Source organism: Myxocyprinus asiaticus, chromosome 28 (assembly GCF_019703515.2).
Source record: "Myxocyprinus asiaticus isolate MX2 ecotype Aquarium Trade chromosome 28, UBuf_Myxa_2, whole genome shotgun sequence".
Taxonomy (NCBI): Eukaryota; Metazoa; Chordata; class Actinopteri; order Cypriniformes; family Catostomidae; genus Myxocyprinus; species Myxocyprinus asiaticus.
Window position 1 is genome coordinate 42,724,760 of NC_059371.1, and position 15,222 is coordinate 42,739,981.

General features: G+C 39.6%; 3 protein-coding genes across 6 annotated transcripts in view; 1 reads left to right on the forward strand and 2 right to left on the reverse strand.

Moving 5' to 3' along the window:
- Nucleotides 1-15,222, forward strand: part of LOC127418621 (zinc finger protein 501-like) — a 315,184-nt gene that overhangs the window by 182,423 nt on the left and 117,539 nt on the right. The window lies entirely within an intron of this gene.
- Nucleotides 1-15,222, reverse strand: part of LOC127418556 (zinc finger protein 271-like) — a 270,645-nt gene that overhangs the window by 74,982 nt on the left and 180,441 nt on the right. The gene's annotated exons all lie outside the window — the stretch shown is intronic.
- On the reverse strand, nucleotides 565-9,673 carry LOC127418632 (gastrula zinc finger protein XlCGF7.1-like). 3 transcript variants are annotated; one of them, XM_051659289.1, is made up of 3 exons: nucleotides 9,512-9,673; nucleotides 3,844-3,877; nucleotides 565-2,691 (listed from the first exon to the last, which is right to left on the reverse strand). In XM_051659289.1, exons 1-3 carry the CDS (start codon nucleotides 9,533-9,535, stop codon nucleotides 1,841-1,843), a joined length of 909 nt encoding a protein of 302 aa, XP_051515249.1. In that variant the 5' UTR covers nucleotides 9,536-9,673; the 3' UTR covers nucleotides 565-1,840. The 3 variants fall into 3 exon arrangements, with proteins under 3 accessions (XP_051515249.1, XP_051515252.1, XP_051515250.1); XM_051659292.1 differs by lacking the exon at nucleotides 9,512-9,673 and adding an exon at nucleotides 8,927-8,991 and having other exon boundaries at nucleotides 566-2,691; XM_051659290.1 differs by lacking the exons at nucleotides 3,844-3,877; nucleotides 9,512-9,673 and adding an exon at nucleotides 8,927-9,057 and having other exon boundaries at nucleotides 566-2,691.

Consider the following 15,222-nt stretch of genomic DNA (forward strand, 5'->3'; position numbering starts at 1 on the left):
GTCTGCAGTGAGGACCTCTTGGATCAATCAGTCCTGCTGCTGTTCAACTTAAAAATACATTTTGTTGCATTGTACAGGAAAATCTGAAGTGACCAGACTTCTATTTCCATTGACACTTTCTAAATGTTTCTATAATTTGGAATCTTTCTCTAATAATGCAGCACACATTTAGACATCACTGGGAAACAAAAAATTTAAAAGAATGAAAGTTTAAAAGAATAGTGCACCCCAAAATGAAAATTCTGTCATCATTTACCCTCATTTTGTTCCAAACCTGCATGAGTTTCTCTCTTCTGTTAAATACAAAAGACAACCTTTTATCATTGCCACACATATTCTCCTAGTTACACTGTCGCTCTCTGTACTATAGCCTACTTCCCTGTCCATCATTTCATCTCACTTATGCATCTGTCTGTTTGAAAAGCCTCATCACCTGCTGGAAGCCAAAAGTGTGGGAGGGATGGATAATTTGTGTTAAAACAACAACAGAAGTTTGACAACAAAAAAAAGGTGGCAAGAGACACCTGGGGTAAAAAGCTCCCTTACTTGGGCTAAAAGGCCCCCAGGGGGTTGTATTGATTTACATTTATTAATTTGGCAGACGCTTTTATCCAAATTGACTTACAAAAGAGGAGTACATAAGCAAATCATCTTAAAGAGACAGTGGTATGACAAGTGCCATATTACAAAGTTTCACTAGCATCAGAATAGTATTCAAAACAGATTAAAGTGCAACAATTTAAAACATTTTTTTTTAATTATTATTATTTTAGTGACTGGTTAATTGCTCATGGAAAAGATGTGTTTTTAGACTTTTTTTGAAGACAGAAAGTGAGTCAGCTTCACGGATGGAGTTGGGAAGGTCCAGGAAAGTGTTTTGGTGCCTCTTTGTGTTGGTACAAGGCGACGTTCCTTAGCCGACCGCAGGCTTCTAGTGGGAGCGTAGCTCTGCAGAAATGATTTAGGTATGCTGGAGCAGACCCAGGGACTGTTCTTTATGCCAGCATCAGAGCCTTGAACTTGATACGCGCATCAACCAGCAGCCAGTGAAGAGAGACAAGGAGTGGTGTAACATTCGCTCTCTTTGGTTGATTAAAGACCAGACGTGCTGCTGGTTGATAGTGTAGACACCAGGGCAATAGTTATAGGGCACAATTTTACAACTTGCTTTTACAATACTTTTGAAACAGCATGATGCTTTTTTGAGTAACAAATTAAGATAATACTTCAGAAAAGGGTGCATAATTTCTTGTTTATTTCAATCACATTTGACATTTCATTACATCTGAAGTATTCTACAAACAAATTAATCTCCATTGTGATTGAATCAGTCAATGTGAGCCCACTTTGAACATTCTTAATAAAAGAGTTGCTATGTTCTTTTTTAGCTCCTCATTCCAAATCTGGAGAAATGCAGTCACCACCTCCTCTACCTCGGTGCATTCGTTTTTTAGGCTATGTTAATTTATTAACCAAAATATTTGCGAACAGTCGTACAGATGTAGGTACATTTGCACCAGCTTGCGAATAACTCTGCACATCAATGTGTTCATGTTGACTGATTTTGACTCACTGAACAACATAAACAAAATTACCCATCGGCCTCAAGGTAGCTGGAGCTCCAGGTCACACCTGCCAATGACGTGGACCAATGGCAGTAAGCAGCCGTTAAAATGTTTTCCTAAAAGTTCACCCCAGCGAGCTGTTACAAACCACCGCAACGAACACAAAAACACCTTCTTTTTGGCCAGATTTTGTTCTAAATGATGTCACACCCGTTGATTCTTTCATTTCGTAGGAAATATATCAAGGCCTTAAGGGGGGAATTCCCTCCCCATTTTCAGAGATGAATTTCAGGCCATGAGTGGTAAGGTTTTTCTCCAGTATGAATTCTCTTGTGTGTTTTCAGGGTTTGTGACCGAGTGAAACTCTTTCCACAGTGTGAGCACTTGAATGGTTTTTCTCCAGTATGAATTCTCTCATGTGTTTTCAGGTGTTGTGACAGAGTGAAACTCTTTTCACAGTGTGAGCACTTGTATGGTTTTTCTCCAGTATGAATTCTCTCATGTGTTTTCAGGTGTTGTGACAGAGTGAAACTCTTTTCACAGTGTGTACACTTGTATGGTTTCTCTCCAGTATGAATTCTTTGGTGCAGTTTCAAGCTGCTCGCTGTAGTAAAGATCTTTCCACATTCAAAGCACATATGAGCCACCACACCGGTATGTATTTTCTGATGTTGTTTCAAATAGGACACACGTGTAAAACTCTTTCCACAAAAAGAACACTTGTAAGGCTTTTCATTTGTGTGAGTTTTCAGATGTTGTTTTAGGTACTGTGCCAGAACAAATGTTTTACCACACTGATCACATTCAAATGACTTTTCTCCAGAGTGACAAAAGAGATGACTCTTGAGACTGGTTGCATATGCAAAACTCTTCCCACACTGATGGCATGTGTAAGGCTTCTCTCCAGTATGAACTCTCATGTGTTTATTAAGATTGCTTTTACATGTGAAACATTTTCCACATTGAGAGCAGGTGAAAGCTTTCTTGGCTGTTCTTTGAGGCTTTTTAGGTGAGAAATTGTCTTCTGTCTTTGAGCCACTTAAAGATTTTTCTCCAGTTATGAAATCATGCTGTTCCTCCTCCACTTCCTTCAGCTCTTCACGTTCTTCTCTCACTTCCATCAGCTCTACAATAAACACAATAAGTTGACAAACATCAATTCAATAGGGACACATTAAAATAAATAAAAAAAATGTAACCCTAATTTAATTGCAGAACACGACAAATGTCCAGTATATATTTGTGATTTTTGCTGTGCAAAAGGTTTATATTTATACAGGGTTCCTTCAGGTTTTATAAAGCTACATTTAAGACTTTTTTAAAACCAACTACAGAAAATGTAGGAATAAATTGAAGAGAACACAATATGCCAATATGTTCTCTAAATGTAAATGTCTAGGGAGCACATGAAGAGTCATATTTTTAGCAACACTTCAAAGTTTAAAAATGCAACTTTCAATAGATCTCCATTATTTTTAAACTCGTATTAAAAAAAGTATATTAAGGCTTGAATACCTCTGCTCCCAACCACCAGAATGTGGAAATAACTTCTTTCTGATCAGACACATTGTATCAGCAATATTCCTCTACTACAGTGTTTCCCAAACTGGGGTACACAAACCCCTGGGGGTATGTGAGGTGGCAATAAGGGCAATAAGTTTTTTTAATTTCATTAGTCTAAAATAACATTCAAACCCAGTTCATGTATTTCTCACTGGAAAAAATCATTTTGTGTGCCCTCTAGTGTAGAAACACAAAAATGGTTGTGTTATTAAGGTCAGATAAATATGCATTGAAATAACCCTATCTTCTGCGGTAAAAAAACAATGCATCTATTCATGCGTCGTGCCTCACACAAGTATCTTTTTTTTTTTTTTTTTTAGCCCAGCACACCGCTAGGTGACGTAGTTTAGTGATAGCAAGTAAAATTGATCCTTCACTGTTTTACCAGACTCGCACACTTAATTCGTCTACAATTTTAGTCTTTTTTTTTTTTTGTTTAAAACATAATTTGTATTTAAGGTTAGATGCACAGGGAGTTTTGATTCTGATTGCACAAGTTCATAAGCTTTGATGACAGGTGTCAGACATCTGGTGTGGCCAAATAATTTTCCACATTCACATGCAATAATTTTCACTCACATTTGCTTGCACGCTAGAGACCTGTTTTTACATTGTTGCATGATGTTTTTCAACAAATGAGCTCAACCTTGCTAACAGTGTCAAATTTGACATATAAAAGCACCTTGAGCTGGCCGCGCAATTCACAGATACTTACCCACAATGCTCGAAGTCAGCCGGGAATGCCATACCTGCAATGATGCACAATTCAAATCACAGAACTGAATGATATTCTTTCATACCATGACACAATGAGGGGGGAGTTTTCATGTTATGCAATTATATCATATCTAGCATACCCATCTCAACTGGTAAGTCATTTATTCAATATGTGTATGATTAATATAACACGTTTAATATAAGTGAGTTGTTTTACAAAGATAACTGTGTTAAATATACATATTTTCAAAATACCTTGTGTGAATGTTATCTATGCGTTAGGGGGTACGCAAAAGGATGTTAAATGTTTGGAGGGGTACGCCACTGTAAAAAGTTTGGGAACCACTGCTCTACTTCACTGCTGTGTCACTTACTGACAGATGAAGCAGCATATACCGCCACCTACTCTATAGTGTTCAATGAACATTTAGGGATCTAATCTAAGCCGTGTGGCACTGAAATTATGGGGAGAGGAAATGCATTATAGTTTAAGGGCGTTTCACACCTCGCTCGTTTGGAGCCTTTGTTTCGGAACCTGGTGCGTTTTCTCCCTTGTTTCGGTTTATTTAGGCATATATGAACATGGCAATCACACTCGGATCTGCACCAAAACAATCAGTGGACCGACTGCAAATGAACTTGAGCGGTTCGCTTGTGGTGAGAATGCAATCCGATCCAATGGACTGACGAACCAAACAATATTCCCATAAAAACCATTAACATACCTGATGGATCTTTGGAGAAGACATTTGTAGGTTAGCACCTCACTGTAATTCATCATTAAAACCCATAAATAACCTAGATAGTAGCATGTTTAAAATAGGACATTTTTTATGATTCCTGAGGTAATTATAGTATGATCGCTTCTCTCGGATAGCGGCAGAACACAGATAGGATGACCTCAGCAACTTTGATGGATAAAAATAACCATGCCGCAAATTTTACATCAATGGATGCGCTAAATCCAGGAACAGTGCACAAACATTCTGACCAACAAGGGGACAGTTTGCTTACATGTTACTTTTATTGACACAGTTTTGGTTTTGAAATTTTGCTTTGTGAAAGTGAACCGAACCAAGTAGTAAATGCAACATTGTGACAATTTTAGCTCCTGTTTCGGAACAAACCAAATGAGAACGGCCCAAAAAAAAAAAAATCATTTCTCGTTTTTATTTAGCACTGCCCTGAAGAAGCTATTTGACATACCAGATACTCACATACATTCCACAAGACAAAATAGTAACTGAATTTACACAAATGATCCTGTGCAGAAGTTTACATTCAACTGATTCTTAATATGGTGTGTTGATTTCTCGATGATCAGTGACTGTTTGTGTAATAATTGTTCATGAGTCCCTGCTTTATCCTGAGCAGTGAAGATGTCCACTTTCTTAATAAAAAACCCCACAACTACTGTACAATCATTTGGTTTCCCAGCATCTTCTGCACATTTGAGTTCTTCAGTGGCTATATGATGAGATCTAGCTTTTGACACTTAGTACAACTGAGGGACTCAAACACAACCATTACAAAAAGTGCAAACAATTACTGATGCTCAAGAAGGCAACACAAGAAGAACCAAAGAGAATAAACCTTCTGAACGGGATGATTTGTGAAAATAAGAGTAAATTACATAAACTACTAAAAACGACATAAAAAAATAAATACAAATATATAAAATTTAATATTTTATCTGTTATTTTTGTATACATTCTGAAAGGGATGTGAAAAACTTATAAAACATAAGGGGAGTGCAAACTTCTGCACTTAACTGTATAAGCTATGTAATTTGTGAAAATGTATATTTTATTTTAGATTTTGTTTTTCATGATTTAACCATATTTTTAGCTTTTTTTAATGTACAAATTCTGTGTAGCCTGTTCTATCCATATGATGTCATATTGCATTTGTAATTATGAAATGACTTGTCAAATCAGGTACACATTTTAACACAAAATTCACAACACTGGAACCTAAAATTCAAAACACAACACCCCCCACATCTCAACATTTAAGTGCTTGTACTGCATAAAAAGTGCAGTAGCTGTCTGAACGTGACATTGTCTGATTTAAATCAATGCTCATGGGGAAATGAACATTAACAGTGACAGTAAAACACCTTGCTTTCACGTGTTGCCTGAAGAAATGGACCTGCTTCTTTCAGCTCGTTGTTGAAAACAAATTTTTATTGGTGCATTTCTTCTTGCACTGACTGACAGTATGACAAAGATCGCGCACGCCAAGCGCATGATGTCATTGCCATGGTAACCAGATACATTTCAGCTGATTTACTGAAAGACGAGAATGAAAGTATCATCAAATCAATGTGCAACGCAACAAAATTGCTTCTATTCTCTGCAAACAATAGCAAGAAATTGCATGAAAACAATCAGTGAGCCTACCAGATTGAAACCGGGACATAAAAAATATACTTACAAATAAATACAATGAATGGCGGTTTGCAAAACAACTTCTGGTGAATTTCTGACACCTGCTGGACTGGAGTGTTTAAAGTACCTACAGTTGAAGTTTACATACACTTAGGTTGAAGTCATTAAAACTCATTTTTAAACTATAGTCTTGGCAAGTCATTTAGGACATCTACTTTGTGCATGAAATTAGTAATTTTTCCAACAATTGTTTACAGACAGATTGTTTAACATTTAACTGACTACATCACAATTCCAGTGGGTCAGAAGTTACATACACTATGTTAACTGTGCCTTTAAGCAGCTTGGAATATTACAGAAAATAATATCAAGCCTTTAGGCAATTAGCCAATTAGCTTCTGACTCAGTGCCTCTTTCCTTGACATCATGGGAAAATTAAAAAAAATCTGCCAAGACCTCAGAAACTGTAACTGAAAATTGTGGATCTCCACAAGTCTGGTTTATCCTTGGGAGCAATTTCCAAATGCCTGAAGGTACTAAGTTCATCTGTACAAACAATATTACCCAAGTATTAACACCATGGGTCCACACAGCCATCATACCGTTTAGTAAGGAGATGCATTCTGTCTCCTAGAGATGAACGTAGTTTGGTGCGAAAAGTGCAAATCAATCCCAGAACAACAGCAAAGGTCCTTGTAAAGATGCTGGAGGAAACAGGTAGACAAGTATCTATATCTACAGTAAAAAGTAACAGTCAGTATCTGGTGTGGCCACCAGCTGCATTAAGTATTGCAGTGCATCTCCTCCTCATGGACTGCACCAGATTTGCCAGTTCTTGCTGTGAGATGTTACCCCACTCTTCCATCAAGGCACTTGCAAGTTCCCGGACATTTCTGGGGGGAATGGCCCTAGCCCTCACCCTCCGATCCAACAGGTCCAAGATGTGCTCAATGGGATTGAGATCCGGCACTTCGCTTGCCATGGCAGAACACTGACATTCCTGTCTTGCAGGAAATCACGCACAGAACAAGCAGTATGGCTGGTGCCATTGTCATGCTGGAGGGTCATGTCAGGATGAGCCTGCAGGAAGGGTACCACATGAGGGAGGAGGATGTTTTCCCTGTAACGCACAGCGTTGAGATTGCCTGCAATGACAACAAGCTCAGTCCGATGATGCTGTGCCACACCGCCCCAGACCATGACGGACCCTCCACCTCCAAATTGATCCCGCTCCAGAGTACAGGCTTCAGTGTAACGCTCATTCCTTCAATGATAACGCAAGTCTGACCATCACCCCTGGTGAGACAAAACCGTGACTCGTCAGTGAAGAGCACTTTTTGCCAGTCCTGTCTGGTCCAGCGAAGGTGGATTTGTGCCCATAGGCGACACCGTGGCCAGTGATGTCTGGTAAGGACTGCCTTACAACAGGCCTACAAGTCCTCAGTCAAGCCTCTCTCAGCCTACTGCGGACAGCCTGAGCACTGATGGAGTGATTGTGCATTCCTGGTGTAACTCGGGCAATTGTTGTTCCCGCAGGTGTGATATTCAGATGTACCGATCCTGTGCAGGTGTTGTTACACGTGGTCTGACACTGCGAGGATGATCAGCTGTCCTTCCTGTCTCCCTGTAGCGCGTCTCACAGTACGGACATTGCAATTTATTGCCCTGGCCACATCTGCAGTCCACATGCCTAAGGCACGTTCACGCAGATGAGTAGGGACCCTGGGCATCTTTCTTTTGGTGTTTTTCAGAGTCAGTAGAAAGGTCTCTTTAGTGTCCTAAGTTTTTATAACTGTGACCTTAATTGCTTACCATCTGTAAGCTGTTAGTGTCTTAAGGACCGTTCCACAGGTGCATGTTCATGAATTGTTGATGAATCATTGAACAAGCATGGAAAACTTTGTTTAAACCCTTTAGAATAAAGATCTGTACATTTATTTGGATTTTTACAAAATTATCTTTAAAATATAGTATCCTGAAAAAGGGACATTTCTTTTTTTGCTGAGTTTACTAGTTTTTTTTTGGGGGGGGTGGGATAAAAACCTGAAGAATGTCCCGAGGTGTGGTGACCATGGTATAAGCAGAGGCATTGACTTTGGCCTCAGGGTGTGCGTTATTTTTCAGTAATTTAATGGGCCAGAGTCAATTATTCCTCACTTAAATCACAGTTTTTCACAGGATGATTATAATACATTAGTACTTTTTAAAGCTACTAAAATGATCCAGCTAAGCGAGTACAGTGAATGGTACTTAACGGATTGTGTTTATATTAATACCTCAACAAAACAGGTATTTTGACCAGATCTTTAAGTATATACATTATATTTTACAGTTTATGCACATATCTATATTACCAATAGCGCTCTGAGAGCACACACAAATAAAGAACACACAGAAGCTGCCTGTCAGTCAGTTAAACAGCACACGGGCACTGAAATAAAAAGTGATCTTTAAAGGTGCACTCAGCAATTCCTGAGAAACACTGTTGATATTCGAACTCAACTGCCAAAACAAACACACCCCTCCCATCAGTGCTCCTTTGGAAGCTCCGCCCCCCACTATATTCATGCACGCGGGACGGTTTTACGCACACCAGCTCCAGATACTCACATCTCTCCTGCTACTAAATCTAACATCACAACAACATCATATATGGGTTCTGTGAAACATAGCAAAATTTATGTTACCCACCTATCGAGAAGAAAAAGAGCAACTTCTGAATCTGTCTTCAAGCCTTTTACTCCCGGAGGTCTCTCCACTGCTGAAAAGCCTCGCCGATGTTGATGTGGCTTCAACATCGACATTGAAGCCCTCGACTTTGTTTTTGTCCCATTTACAGAGCCAGGGCTGTGTACAAATACTAGATTATTCACCCACAGAACAAACAGCTAGCAGACTGTGAGGAGATATTTGCAGAATTTGACAAAAAGTTTATTGGATTACAATTAATGAGTGCACCTTTAAGATTCTTGTTATCTTGAAGTTTCTCTCTCTACTCTCCCTTTTAACCTGTTAATTAGATCGTCCAATGGTTGTCCTGTGATCGACACAAGGAAACGCCCCTGATTTATACAATCAATACTGCATTTCATGATAATATTCATATAGACTGAATGTTACCCTCAGTCACCATTCACTTTTTACACTTTTTTTCTAAACAATTAAAGTAAACGGTGACTGAAACGTACATTCTACCTAACATCTCCTTTTGTGTTGTATATTCTGACATGACAGTTGATTGTCATGAAAATGACAATAGAAATAAAATATATATACCTGAAGGAACATCATCATCTTCATCACTCTGTTGTTCCTCTGCTGTGGTTTCTCCTCTCATCTTCATCAGGTTCCTGCAGTCCAGCAGCTTCACTGAACACATCTTCACTGGTGTCTGCAGCATCTGCTGTTCATCATCATCTTCATCTTCATCACTCTGTTGTTCCTCTGCTGTGTTTTCTTCTTTTATCCCCTCCTGCATCACTTCAATCTTCACTGGTGTCTGCAACATCTGCTGTTCATCATCATCTTCATCACTCTGTTGTTCGTCTGTTGTGTTTTCTTCTTTTATCTCCTCCTGCTTCACTTCAATCTTCACTGATGTCTGCAGCATCTGCTGTTCATCCTCATCATCATCACTCTGTTGTTCTTCTGTTGTGTTTTCTACTTTTATCTCCTCCTGCTTCACTTCAATCTTCACTGATGTCTGCAGCATCTGCTGTTCATCCTCATCATCATCACTCTGTTGTTCTTCTGTTGTGTTTTCTACTTTTATCTCCTCCTGCATCACTTCAATCTTCACTGGTGTCTGCAGCATCTGCTGTTCTCCAGTGTGAATCACATCCACCTGCTCTCTCATGATGAACATCTGAACACAAAAACATCATCATTATAATGGACTGACATTCATCAAAGTCTAAAACATTATTATATGATTATACACAAGAACAGGTCTGTTAAACAAATTAACTACTTCTGAGATGGTATAAATATAAATGTGTGTTTGGTTTCATTATCATGACAGCAAAATGAAAACATACCAAATACAGGTGCATCTCAATAAATTAGAATGTCATGGAAAAGTTCATTTATTTCAGTAATTCAACTCAAATTGTGAAACTCGTGTATTAAATAAATTCAATGCACACAGACTGAAGTAGTTTAAGTCTTTGGTTCTTTTAATTGTGATGATTTTGGCTCACATTTAACAAAAACCCACCAATTCACTATCTCAAAAAATTAGAATATGGTGACATGCCAATCAGCTAATCAACTCAAAACACCTGCAAAGGTTTCCTGAGCCTTCAAAATGGTCTCTCAGTTTGGTTCACTAGGCTACACAATCATGGGGAAGACTGCTGATCTGACAGTTGTCCAGAAGACAATCATTGACACCCTTCACAAGGAGGGTAAGCCACAAACATTCATTGCCAAAGAAGCTGGCTGTTCACAGAGTGCTGTATCCAAGCATGTTAACAGAAAGTTGAGTGGAAGGAAAAAGTGTGGAAGAAAAAGATGCACAACCAACCGAGAGAACCGCAGCCTTATGATTGTCAAGCAAAATCGATTCAAGAATTTGGGTGAACTTCACAAGGAATGGACTGAGGCTGGGGTCAAGGCATCAAGAGCCACCACACACAGACATGTCAAGGAATTTGGCTACAGTTGTCGTATTCCTCTTGTTAAGCCACTCCTGAACCACAGACAACGTCAGAGGCGTCTTACCTGGGCTAAGGAGAAGAAGAACTGGACTGTTGCCCAGTGGTCCAAAGTCCTCTTTTCAGATGAGAGCAAGTTTTGTATTTCATTTGGAAACCAAGGTCCTAGAGTCTGGAGGAAGGGTGGAGAAGCTCATAGCCCAAGTTGCTTGAAGTCCAGTGTTAAGTTTCCACAGTCTGTGATGATTTGGGGTGCAATGTCATCTGCTGGTGTTGGTCCATTGTGTTTTTTGAAAACCAAAGTCACTGCACCCGTTTACCAAGAAATTTTGGAGCACTTCATGCTTCCTTCTGCTGACCAGCTTTTTAAAGATGCTGATTTCATTTTCCAGCAGGATTTGGCACCTGCCCACACTGCCAAAAGCACCAAAAGTTGGTTAAATGACCATGGTGTTGGTGTGCTTGACTGGCCAGCAAACTCACCAGACCTGAACCCCATAGAGAATCTATGGGGTATTGTCAAGAGGAAAATGAGAAACAAGAGACCAAAAAATGCAGATGAGCTGAAGGCCACTGTCAAAGAAACCTGGGCTTCCATACCACCTCAGCAGTGCCACAAACTGATCACCTCCATGCCACGCCGAATTGAGGCAGTAATTAAAGCAAAAGGAGCCCCTACCAAGTATTGAGTACATATACAGTAAATGAACATATTTTCCAGAAGGCCAACAATTTGCTAAAAATGTTTTTTTATTGGTCTTATGATGTATTCTAATTTGTTGAGATAGTGAATTGGTGGGTTTTTGTTAAATGTGAGCCAAAATCATCACAATTAAAAGAACCAAAGACTTAAACTACTTCAGTCTGTGTGCACTGAATTTATTTAATACACGAGTTTCACAATTTGAGTTGAATTACTGAAATAAATGAACTTTTCCACGACATTCTAATTTATTGAGATGCACCTGTATATAAACACATTATATTTTTATGTAAAAAAAAAAAAATAATAATATATATATACACTATATTGCCAAAAGTATTCGCTCATCTGCCTTTAGACGCATATGAATTTAAGTGACATCCCATTCTTAATCCATAGGGTTTAATATGACGTCGGCCCACCCTTTGCAGCTATAACAGCTTCAACTCTTCTGGGAAGGCTTTCCACAAGGTTTAGGAGTGTGTTTATGGGAAATTTTGACCATTCTTTCAGAAGCACATTTGTGAGGTCAGGCACTGATGTTGGATGAGAAGGCCTGGCTCGCAGTCTTCGCTCTAATTCATCCCAAAGGTGCTCTATCGGGTTGAGGTCAGGTCTCTGTGCAGGCCAGTCAAGTTCTTCCACACCAAACTCGCTCATCCATGTCTTTATGGACCTTGCTTTGTGCACTGGTGCGCAGTCATGTTGGAACAGGAAGGGGCCATCCCCAAACTGTTCCCACAAAGTTGGGAGCATGGAATTGTCCAAAATCTCTTGGTATGCTGAAGCATTCAGAGTTCCTTTCACTGGAACTAAGGGGCAAGCCCAGCTCCTGAAAAACAACCCCACACCATTATCCCCCCTCCACCAAACTTCACAGTTGGCACAATGCAGTCAGACAAGTACCGTTCTCCTGGCAACCTCCAAACCCAGACTCGTCCATCAGATTGCCAGATGGAGAAGCGTGATTCGTCACTCCAGAGAACGCGTCTCCACTGCTCTAGAGTCCAGTGGCGGCGTGCTTTACACCACTGCATCCGACACTTTGCATTGCACTTGGTGATGTATGGCTTGGATGCAGCTGCTCGGCCATGGAAACCCATTCCATGAAGCTCTCTATGCACTGTTCTTGAGCTAATCTGAAGGCCACATGAACTTTGGAGGTCTGTAGCGATTGACTCTGCAGAAAGTTGGCGACCTCTGCGCACTATGCGCCTCAGCATCCACTGACCCCGCTCTGTCATTTTACGTGGCCTACCACTTCGTGGCTGAGTTGCTGTCATTCCCAATCGCTTCCACTTTGTTATAATACCACTGACAGTTGACTGTGGAATATTTAGTAGCGAGGAAATTTCACGACTGGACTTGTTGCACAGGTGGCATCCTTTCACAGTACCACGCTGGAATTCACTGAGCTCCTGAGAGCAGCCCATTATTTCACAAATGTTTGTAGAAGCAGTCTGCATGCCTAGGTGGTTCATTTTATACACCTGTGGCCATGGAAGTGATTGGAACACCTGAATTCAATTATTTGGATGGGTGAGCGAATACTTTTGGCAATATAGTGTATATATATATATATATATATATATATATATATATATATATATATATATATATATATATATATATATATTAGAGCTGGGAATCGATTACATTTTTTAACAAATTAATCGCGATTAATTGCAATTAAATTCTGATACATGATACATTATGATATGATATAATTCTTCGATGAAGAATTTGGGTTTCTTTGTTTTTCTAAATTTTCCTTTTCGTAGGCAGATTAGAGGGCTTGTGAATTAGATTAATTAATTGTTTTTGGTTTTTTTTACTTACTACTTGTTGCACTCATTACACTGTAAATAGCTCATCCTGCACCTCATTCTAGTTGGTTTAGCTTGTTGTAATAAATCATTTGACACTTATACCTGTGCATCATGGCTGTCTTTGATTCTCTGCTTGCAACCAGCAATAATGTAAAATATGAGTGTTACGTTAATTTCCCCTAGACCTTTTAAAAAGTTCGTAACATTTAATGGGGGCTCGTCCGGGATCACATTGATATATTGATATCTTTATTAATATTTAATTTCCGTCATTATTGCTGATGTGTTGGCAGAATAATCATTGGATGATCGCGTAGGTAATATTTTTATCAGAAAAATCAGTATGGCTGATTTTGATTTAATAACTTTTATTGAGGCACCGATTGTTGAACAGCTTGATAAATATAGAAAAGATGACTTGTTGCGTATTGCTGCTCATTACCAAGTCCCGGTTACAAAACAGCAGCTTAAGAGAGAGATAAAGATTGCTATCTTACAGAGGTTGGTGGAACTGGGTGTACAGGTGCTGCCTGGAGGAGTAGAGTTGGGTTCCCTTGGTTCAGATGTTCGCCCATTGATATGTGGTGAGAAGGAGCAGAGTGGAATTGCTGAGGTGGAGGGGTCCAAAGCCAAAGCTTTTCTACCACCCTTTGAACTTTTTTATCAGATCTCTGGTGGGTCAGGAGGTGATGCAAGGCTTAAAGTCTGCTTAGCGCGAGTCCAGATGGAGGTGCGTGAATGGGCAAAGGAATGTCAGGCTGAGATGGAACTGTGACTCGAAATCCGCCAATTAGAAATTGAGGTGGAGAAGCAGATCAAGTTAGGTGAACTGGAATTGAATGCAGCTAGAAGTAGGCCTACACCTGTTCCAGCTGTGCAATCTGTGCAGACCGCGGCTGCTTCGTCGGGTGCAAGCTCGTTGGGAACCACCTTTGATGTAAGCATATATCTCTTGTGCCACAGTTTCAGGAATCAGAAGTTGATGCATATTTTAGTGTGTTTGAGCGTATCGCTTCTGCTCTTAATTGGTCCAGGAATGAATGGCCTCTGTTACTGCAGTGCAAATTAACTGGTATAAGGCTCAGGATGTTTGCGCAACTTTATCCTTAGAAAATAGTTTGAATTATGATGTGGTGAAAACTACAATTTTGCACGCTTATGAGTTGGTACCAGAAGCTTATATACAGCGTTTTAGGGCTCACAAAAAAAGTTCAAGCCAAACTTTTGTTGAATTTCCTAGAAAGAAGAGAATACTATTTGACAATTGGTGCACGTCGAATAAGGTAACAGATTTTCAGACATTACGATAACTAATTCTGTTGGAGGAATTTAAGAACTGCATACCTGACCATACTGTTGTTTATTTAAATGAACAGAAAGTGACGTCATTGTCTCAAGCCTCTGTTTTTGCTGATGAATTTGCATTGACGCACAAGAGTGTATTTACTTCTGCCCGTTCTTACAAAACTGCGTCTGTTCCTGTTGGCCTGACTAATCAGTTACGGCCAAGACCAAATTCTTCAAAATCAAAAGAGGACAGAGAACGTTTCTATTGTCGTAAGTCTGGACATTTAATTGCTGATTGTTTCACGCTGAAACGAAAACAGCAGGATTCTGAAATTAAAAGTGTTGGGTTTATGAAAACTGTTAATGCTGTTAACCTTGAGAATGGTGGCAAGCCAGATTCTAGTTACACACCTTTTCTGATGGAGGGATTAATCTCTGTTACTGGTAAGTCCACAGAGCAGGTAAAGGTTCAAATGCTCCGTGATACCAGTGCAACGCAATCTTTTATTATGG